Source organism: Diadema setosum, chromosome 19 (genome assembly GCF_964275005.1).
Source record: "Diadema setosum chromosome 19, eeDiaSeto1, whole genome shotgun sequence".
In the NCBI taxonomy this organism is placed as follows: domain Eukaryota; kingdom Metazoa; phylum Echinodermata; class Echinoidea; order Diadematoida; family Diadematidae; genus Diadema; species Diadema setosum.
Window position 1 is genome coordinate 23,799,262 of NC_092703.1, and position 10,389 is coordinate 23,809,650.

General features: G+C 37.0%; 1 protein-coding gene across 1 annotated transcript; it reads right to left on the minus strand.

Moving 5' to 3' along the window:
* Positions 1-8,622: 8,622 nt before the first annotated feature.
* Positions 8,623-10,389, minus strand: LOC140242358 (uncharacterized). Its single transcript, XM_072322094.1, has 2 exons — positions 10,020-10,389; positions 8,623-9,264 (listed from the first exon to the last, which is right to left on the minus strand). Exons 1-2 carry the CDS (start codon positions 10,387-10,389, stop codon positions 8,702-8,704), a joined length of 933 nt encoding a protein of 310 aa, XP_072178195.1. The 3' UTR covers positions 8,623-8,701.

Sequence of the window (10,389 nt, forward strand, 5' to 3'; positions counted from 1 at the left end):
AATGTGCCGAATCGATCGTCAGCAACCCTTAAGTTAAACATTGCTCTTAAAAAGGGAAAGTTAGGGGGAAAGGACCTGAGCTCATCAAATCAGTATATAGATAATAATTATGTCTCCTCACCAAGCCAAGTAGAATTAAGATTTATAAAAGAGACCTGCTTCAAGCCAATCAGGTTGCATGCCTTGATTACATAATGTCTTGTCTGTAGTCAGAGATGAAGTTTAACAAGAAAAGTTCACTTTTACCCAATCATGGTAGTGGCCGGAATTACCTAACTTTTATTCGACTTTGTCTGCCATGGCTGACTTTTGATAAAATATAAGGGAATACTTTTGGCCAATCATCGCTCCATCTGGACCACAGGGAGAGTTCTGTGATCTGGACTGCCTGTTACAAGCTTTTGTTTTATGGAAATGGCACTGACCGCTCGAGCCACTGAATCAGATAACTCTGGTAGTTGACCCTGAATCGCAGCTGCCTCCGCCATGGGGTGATTACGTAAGCCAGGGTGATATAAACCTCCTGTCAATTGAAGTTGATAGGGGAACTGAGGCCTTGGCTATGACCAGGGAGGTTCTCTTCCCACCTCCCCGCTATGACTGGTGCTAGCTTGGCACTCCTAGTGGGTATAAATTCACACCAGAACTAAACTTATAATTTCATCTGAGATAATCATGTTTCCATGTTTATTCAAACGCAAATATGCCCGAGGCTCAAATCCTCGTATATCTAACTGATCACTATTTTGAAGTTATTCAACCAAGAATAACATCATGTTTCAGATTTCAATGACCAGAAACATAATTTTTATCATTTTTTTTTGGTGTGTGTACACGATCAATGGGAAAATTGTGAAGGCAGGACATGGTTAGCTCGCTCATTTGCATATTTATATTCACTGTACAAGAACTGTTTTGCAGAAATTAGCAAAACTTCAAAATGACATAATTTCCTTATTTTTCATCCAATTTCAGTCAAATTTTTTACGGTTGAATTCGTAAGATTGTACTCTTTTTTTATCTGACTAACTTATATTTGACAATTAATATTGCTAATAAAACAAGACAGGAGAAGTGTTAAAATCCAGCACTTCTCTAAAGTTATGTTTGTCGAGCCCACCGGAGGTGTGGGGAGACTAAGGGATCGCCTGCGGCGTCTGTCCGTCCGTCGTCCGTCCGTAACGCTACAAAAACTTGAATAACTCTCTACTGAGAACTTCAATTTCAATCAAACTTGGAGGGACGAGTGGTTATACAAAGTAACACATTTTACCAAACATGAAGGTCACCTCAAGGTCAAAGGTCACAGGCAGAGGTCAATGAACTTTAGGGCCCAATACGGTTTTTACGGCGCGTTTCGATTATGGCTCATAACTTTTGATGTATGTCCGTTTGTGGCCAAACTTCGATGGTAGATGTCCCTTGGGGAGTTGAAGGTCATCACAAGGTCAAAGGTCACAGACAGGGGTCAACGAACTTCTAGGGCCCAATGTTAATTTTTTACATCGCTTTTGATTATGACTCATAACTTTTAATATATAATTGTGCGTTTGTGACCAAACTTGGATGGTAGATGTTCCTTGGGGAGTTGAAGGTCACCACAAGGTCAAAGGTCATAGGCGGGTCAATGAACTTCCGGGAGTTAGAAAAACATTAATTTCTTGTACGCGAATGGGCGAGACACAATTTGGCACTTGCCTTGTGTTTTCTTTGCCTCATGGGCGTCGTGAAGCAACATTTACCAGCTGATGTTCGTTCTCTTTACTCGGTATTTTCTCACCAACAACAGAATGGGGTTCCCTCATGAATTTACCTCATATAGTACTAGTATTCTTCGATTTGATGTGTTTGAGGTGAGAAAGTAATATTGGTCGTTGCGTTTTTACAACAGTGATTTAATATAGGGCATAATTATATTCAGTATAATATTGTCCACTCATTATGTTCTTAGCATGAGTAAGATGAAGGCCTTGGGTATTATACATATAGTCATCTATACGTTTCTTTTTTCTTCGTTGTTGTTGTTATTGTTCTTTTGGTGCATGCTTTACAGGATAACGTTCTGAAAGTAACCTAGGAAACAAGATAAAGGAAATTATATGATTTCCATGGAGGGAACAGATTGCATTATCACGATGTGCCTGCACAAGCTGCAGTTCAGAAGTGCGTGATCTCAGATAAACTGGAATGTGACTTAGTATACAGTCATAGCATATCCACCGTGGCCTATTGTGTTCACTTTCGCAACCCGGCTTGGTGCTGCGAAAAATTTCCATGAACATTAGGTAAAGGGGCAATTCTCACGTGCCCTTTATACCATATGAATGTGATCATGGCCAAGTACATCATCCGGTTCTAATACATCTTTTCACCGTCACTGTATACCCGTCACAACGCTGATTTTATATGGCTGATGGGAACAGGTCTACAAAATAACATTCACAAATTCTACATTGAAAAAAAAAAATCAAATTTGATATCGCGGATTTTCCATGATTTAATTTTACATTCTGCCCGCATCCTCAAGCCCCCTTGAAATAACTACTCTATATTGCCTTTAGTGATGTCATCAGCGGTTGAATATAAAGTCTAGTTGAATGATAAACATCACAATGCTAGTACCTTACTATGTTGCACAAACTTGCAATAGCCATCATCAGACAGAAGAATACCTCCGACCTCTCTGATGGTCCCATTGATTGGACGTGGAAACAGTCTTAAAGGGATGGTACAGTATTGGTGGAGATGAGAATTGGGTTTTTAACTTTTTGCGAGATACCAAGAAAACACTTATAATATAGTACAGAATATACCATTTTAAGAGGAAAGTTTATTTGATGAAAATCGGGTTTGGAATGACTGATCATCCAAAAACAAAGTAAAACAAAGCGATCGTAATAAAATGGGTCCCACACTTCATTAGAATCGCTCTTGTTGGATATCTCAGCCATTTCAAAACCAATTTTCATCAATTAAACGTTGAATTCCTCAAAGAATTACATGCTCTTTCATATTTCATAAGAGGTTTTACATCATCTCATCAAAAAAATGTTAGAAACCTGAAATATTATTATAGGTCTCAATCAAAACTATACCATCCCTTTAAGCAAAAAAAAAAAGAAAAAAAAAAGAGGATTGAATGAATGAATGAATAAATAGAATGAAATAATTAACAAATAAAAGTTTAACGTCCCTCGTCCGCTCCCCCCTTTTTTTTTGAGGCCGCCTGCTTTAAAGACTGTAAAAAAAAATAACAAAATATATGTTCCTTTTCCGAAAATAAGATGTTTTTTTTTTCTCGGAGGAAAATCATTGCATTTTATATTTAGAAGGATCGCATTTTATATCATTCATACATGCAGAATCCAGTCCTAATAAACTGATCCCGAGTCCAGTGCGACCTATTAAAAAACAATGGCGGCCATTATGAAAAATAGTTCGCAAGGTTGTTAAAAAAAGGGTATCACCCTTCTTTTTTTACGTATAATAATAGAGGTAGGACGCTAATTATGTTGTTGTTATGCTTTTGTTTGTTTTTTTTGTTTGTTTGTTTGCTTGTTTGTGTGTGTGTGTATTTTTTTTTCTTAGAGGACTGAGATTAAAGCAATGAAACCGACTAGTGCACAACAGACAAGTAAAGGTACATAAGGTGTGATTGCTCATGCTCGTTTCAACTGACTTGACTCTTGATGACATCACAAAAGGCAAAAGGATTATTCAGGGATGGAAGGTTAGTGGGTGCAGAAAAATGAGGGAAAATGAAGTTTGAATACATACCATGCATATTTCAATCAAACAACGCCTGGATTTATACTGGAGACCTATACTTGTATTCATATTAGCAGAAATCATCATAGACACAAGACGGGAAGTGGATGTCGGAGGACCTTTTCAAGAGATAATCGATTAATAAGGCTGCATTGTGTGATTCAATGGACATAAAAAAAAGGGGGGGGGGGAGGTGTTCATGACTGTTAAAGAGAATGCTCTCCCCGTAGGAGAAGTGTTACGCCCAATTCGTGAACAAAATGAGCATGCATAATACGGAAATGCTGAGGATATGTCAAAAGTAATGTAGTGTATATTTTTTGTAGCCTGAGCAACACCATCTATAAGTGACTAACCCTTGATAATACGTACTGTATAAGTCTTATATTCTCATGTTATTGTCACTTATTTTGAATCTTTGAATCGTATGATTAGTTATGTTTTATCAAGGTACTGTAGAATTATACATTCATGACGTTCTGTTTTGTGTTGTATTTATGTATGTTCTGTTTTTTTTTTTTTTGTCTTTCATTAAGTATCTAGTGTTATTATGCAACATTTTTTTTTTCATGCCAATCTGTTTCTTAATGTATTTCTGTATAGGGAATCACAATCTTCAAGCCACTGGCTTTTTCGTGGTTTCCATTTGACTATTGTACAAAATATTGGCTGTATTGCTTTTTAAATTTATGAAATCAATAAATTGAATTGAATTGAATCATCTCATAGCTTGAAGTAGTGTAGAAGTTCGTCGATACAGAATGAGAAGAGCGTAAAGTTGTCTCGAACACTATGGTTTTAGTGGCAACTTAACGCCCTTTGTTCTACTCAAATAATGTCAGCTGAAATCTCTTGTTCCCATATGGGTACACTCTCCCTTTATTTCTCCCTCTCTTTATAATTACAGTATCTACTTTCTCTGCTTTCTCCTCCATCTCTATCATAATATCTTTCTTCCCTTCTATCAATTTATATTAATAATGATAATAATAATGATAATGATTATTATCATTATTATTATCATCATTATTATTATTATCATTATTATTATTATTATTATTATTATTATTATTATTATTATTATCATTACTATTTTTACTGTTCTTGTTGTTATTATTATCATCATCATCATTATTATTATTATTATTACTATTATTATCATTACTATTTTTACTGTTCTTGTTGTTATTATTAGCATCATCAATGTATTTATGAAGAATGTGATCACAAAGCAGGCGAGTAAGTGCCACTTCTGCACTTTTCAAAGCATCTATAAGTCCATGATCAGATGATGCAATATAAAAATCTTCAAAGCAACCCTCACTTGTTACATAATAAGGATTATTCTTGAAATCTGATTGAAAATATCCAGTATTTTCTTATTTTCTTTGTGTTAAGCAGCTTTTATTGCAAACATATCAGATTAACTAGTAGTTTACTCGTTTTGTCATTAAACTTTTCATGTATATATATGTATATAATACATAATGACAATATATCTCTCTGTATCAACACTCTAAAATTTGTGTTCAGAAATAAAGTGTTGGTGAATACAGCTGAACTTTGTTCCAGTTTTTTTTTTAAATCTTATTATCACGCCAACACTATATCTAAATATATCTAAATATATAAATTATATATATATATATATATATATATACATAATCACAGACACATAAATAAATTATGTGTATTTTGATACACTTACATATATACAGACAAGACATATAAGAAGTACATTGTATACAGCATCTCCGTGCTGTGTTCAGGGATAACTCATTGAATTAAAACCTGCAAAGTATCAGGAGCAAGTATTGAGCAATAAGTAATGAAAGCAAAGACACATCTTTTTGTTTCAGATAAAATTTAAATAAAGAGTTTATTTTGTCTATGCACACAATAATCTGTACACAAATGCATCACATTGCATATGAAATTATTATTCACAGTCACAGTGAGTAACTATCTATACATAGCAACGGTTGCAAGTTCAAAATTCTCTGACGAGTTGAGCAACGGCAGGAAATTTCCAGAATGCTGGAGTGAGCGTATTTTTTTTTTTCATAATCACACACTTGTTTATTCATGAAGCTGAAGAAAAAAAAAATCAGAGATATGTATTGCCAGAAAGTATATGTACACTCTATTTATCTATTTATTCATTTTGCATTCATTTCTCTATTATCTATCCATTCATTTATCACTTTTATGTCCAGGTTGGTCCCAGTCCTTCAAAGCCTGTAAGAATACTTGGTACAAGGTGTATTACAGTTTTTACGATTACTATATGTATTTGCATCTTTGCTTTACCCATTATTACATGTGAATGTACCAGCGGTTTTGGGTTGAGATAATGCTGTTCAAACCATCTCTTCTTTGCCTATGTACTTTACACAGAGCCAATCAGATGGCTCAAACCCAGGAATCAATAAACCCACTGCAATGATATAAGCACATGTATAACCTTGACACTGATGTGTGGTGAACAGATGGAAAACAAAATGCTGAAAGTCAGAGTTGTGCTTGTAAAATTACAGCGACTGTTGAAAGACATTATAATGTCTTCACATAATTACAATACATGTATGTTTTGAAGATATCAGTGTGATAAAATGAATATGGATACTTAGTATGACTGCTGATAAGTATTATTTTGCTGAGGGTTAGCGGCCAGTGAGGCAGGAAACCAGTGCATAAGGAAGTACATTGTTCACAAAACACGCTCAACTGTCTACAATTTGCCAATAATAGTGACAGACTTAAGCCATGCAAGATGGATTGAAAAGATCATGCTTGGACTATTGTTTTGATCACCCCAGCACCTTACCAATCCCCATCCCTTCATGCTTTAAAGCTCGCATGTCTGCTCGCTCAGGAGAAACGATGAAAGCCGTAAACCCCAGTGGGCCACATTGCGATAGATACATATCAGATGCCTTGCACAGCATCAAAAAGTATGGGATATAAATTCCTATTTGTACAATGGAAAGTACAGAAAAAAAAAAAAACAACCCAGCTGCACAAGAATTGCTACGATTTGCATCATCACGGTTGCATTAAATCACATGCATGACACAATGTCCAACTTCAAGCCCCCATTGCATTCATATATTAAGAGCTTACCCCATCATGCCACAAAAGGTCAACTGATTTTTCTCACCACTGACTTCAGACAAAAGAGGGGAGCTGTTGAATTAAAAGCTTTTGTGTATGACCCCAAATTACCAAGTGTTAATAATAATGCAATTCACTACCATGTGACTTTCAAGTTGCAAGCACAGTGCACTCCCATTGCATTGAAATTTTCATTACAACGAAGCAAAAATTCACATCCCCCATATCATCTGCACATCCTGTGCACACTTAACTGTTTGGCTATACCCAAATTTTGATGTAACACAAAAGAAAACTGCTGGTCTCGAAGACTTTGATATAAGCTGAGGCTCATTAAGACAGCCTCTTTCAATTCAAGCAAAACATATAATAGAAATAATGGATTCAAATGTTTTTCTTCATTCTTTTTCTTTTTACTTTAAACAGCAAATCTACTTTGCTATAAATCAGAACTGCAAAATTTCATAACACCAAACACCATACACAGAAACTTCTTAAGTCAAAATGTATGACCCATAAAAAACACACATTTTCAAGTACTGTGGAGTAATCTCCTAATTAGAAGGCTTTTGAATATCATTTTGCACTAATTTCATTCAAAACAGCCTACACAATTGTAAATATTATCATGTGAAGGTTGAATTCCAAGCTTTGGTGTATTAGCGAGCTTTCCAATTACTGCAGGCAAGACCTTTAATATGTACATAATATCATACACTTAACTGTACAGCAGTCAGGCAGGACACTGTAATTCATTAAAACAAAAACAACAACAACAACAACAACAACAAAACAGCCCTTCAAAGAGTAATTATTGTTTCACCTAAGAGAGGGGATATCAAATTTGCTAGTGAGTTAATATCAGACTGCTCTCCAATACAAACTTAGTCATTTAAGGTGACAGAAATATTTTTTGTGGAAGCACAGAAACTGAAGCAGTAAGCCTGAGACAAGAAAGAAAGTGCATAATGTTTTAAAAGGTCAAAGGTAAAGGCAGTGCCTGGCAAGGTTACCAGCCTGATGGTGTAAGAGGAATGACAAGCTGGTGTCACTCTTATCCCACTTAAACACTGTGACCTCCACACGACCAATACATTTTAATCCCGAGTTGTGGTGGTATATGAACATATTTACCATTTTCTTAAACCAGACTTTCTTAAAAGTACACATTCAATTATGGCTTTTTGTACAATAGTGGACATCATCGTAAAAACTACTAGATTCCAGTCTGACAGTGCACAAATTGAAAAAAATTGTTCTTTGCTTTTTTTTTTTGGGGGGGGGGGGTGGGGCTTCTTTGTTAGTTGCATTTTACCAAGATATTACGTTTTAAAAAAAAAAGAAAATCCAGGTGAGGTATCGTGTAAGTTGTGCATGCAGCAACTGCTCTAAAACTTCAAAGTTTTCAGTTGAAGAGAGCACCGTTTCAAGTAGAATAACTACATTGTAATTGGTGTCTTGCTCTAAATAATTTACCCTGATCCCTATTTAGGGTCGGATGGCCCTACAGACTTTGTACAAGTACCACTTGATTTTAAGTACAAAGTAGTGGTACAATCAAGGGTTCAGTTTATAACACACACAAGTACTATGTCATGAAGCATAATATGTAACAATCGTGGGTGCAGTCCACCTTTGGTGGAAGACCACACCCTTGAGTAATACCAGCATTTGGAATACTGGTATGAGAAGCACACACTAAATGGCACATTATGATAGTGGTAGTGACGGCATGGGAAGTTGTAAGTCATTTTGATTTTATTGTTTGTGCGCGGCGACGATTGTTCTGGTATAGTGGTAGAACCAGCAAGGCCAGTGCTCAGTCTTGCTCGCTGAACAGTAGGCACTCCCCTTGTCTCGGTATCATCACTTCCTGGATTACCTTGGTGACTGCCTTTGAGCTGGAAGATGCCTTCACCACCAGTGCCACGCCCGTCACATCAAAGACCTCGTCGGCTCTTAGCGACAGCATCCCGTGGGGGGCACAGGTGTACGTCACGGCGATTCGCATGGCGACCAAGATGCTCTTGCTAGATATCTTTCCTTCAGTCTGACTGTCTACCTCTATCTGGTGTTGGCTTGCTGCTACAACGGTCGCACGTCCGAAGGGGCGGCGACTCGGATGGCAGAGCACAAACTGCTCTCCGGGTTGAACGGCACTGATGGTGAACGCATAACCATTCGGATGGGTGTCTGACCAGAAGTAGTTTGGGTTGATGTTAGCCAGTGTGCTCTCGAAGGTGAGTCGTTTGCCGTAACCTTGGCCTATGCGGGTCAAAGAGAGGGCTTGACCCCCAAATTGGAAGCGGTCCCGTCGCTTTTGGCTGAGGATTCGGACGCGGTATCTGAAACCTGGCAGTATTCTCTCATCGATTTGTGTTCCTGCAATAAAAAAATGGTATAAAATGAGATGACGATTAATGCTTCACTGCAAATCTCCACACCACTGCACTGGGACAAAGAAACTGTTCTACAAATATATGAATCAATCATACTGATGAGGTGCAGATACTTGTATATCTCATTACTAGATTAATACACATAATGAAAATGATATCCACTAAATCCAGTTTTCACATATCCTTCTAGAACTTACTATAGAACTCTACTCCTTAATTCGCTTTATATACAAATGCACTGAGAACACTTTTGTCTTTCAAGCACTAAACTTTTTAACAGACGATTAATATAATTAAAATATATTTGAAGATCAACATAGAGAATTCTTCAGTGTTAAACTTTGTTTATGTTGCATGTGGAAATGTCTATTGTATAAAGATATCTGTTTATAAAAACATTTTGCTAAATATAAGAGAATAGAGTCTACACTCTCCTTGTATATCAGTAGCCTAACACCGGCCGGTTTCAAGTCAATCAGGTGTTGAAATCATTCACAATTCTTAAAAGAAACAACTTTCTTTAGTTTTTAAGTGAATTAGGTCTAGATCTCTAAAGGCATCCATATCCCTTCTCACTCTCGAGCTCTCTCAACTAAATAGAATCCTAATTGTAATGGAGTTTGAAGACTGTAATCATTGTAATGATTTACGATTGTGTAGATAGTTTCCGAAGCTCTTTCTGACAAGATTGACGTCTTAAAAAAATTGTTTAAATTTATAGAATCTACTCATCCTTACCATGAACAAGCATTTCATGTGGCCCAAGATCAGTGTCAGCTTGGTTCTCATGGATCTCAGCTCGATGATGGCTTGATTTCTGCCTCTTGATAGCTGCATACTTCCGTAAAACCATGTGGGTAAGATCACTCAGCAGACGGTTTTCCCGAGTTGACGAACTGCAGCTCGAGCACCCGTTGTCGAAGAGGAGGTACTTTTCACATCGCCCACCGGGCGCAGCATCGCCAGTGGCGCGGGCTACAGGTACTGGGAACGCCCTTGCGGAGCTGGTTGTTTGCTGCAGATGTAGCACAGTCTCGAGATTCTGAACATCATTGTCGGGGAGATGGTAGTCAACCGGCGCTGCTTCAAAAACGGTTGAGTTGGCCAT

Bases quoted from the DNA above. Each gene is read 5' to 3' on its own strand.
- LOC140242358 (XM_072322094.1), bottom strand. From the start codon at position 10,389: ATGGCCAACTCAACCGTTTTTGAAGCAGCGCCGGTTGACTACCATCTC. The intron at 9,265-10,019 runs GTAAGGATGAGT...TTTTTATTGCAG, and splicing joins ACATGAAATGCTTGTTCATG to GAACACAAATCGATGAGAGA.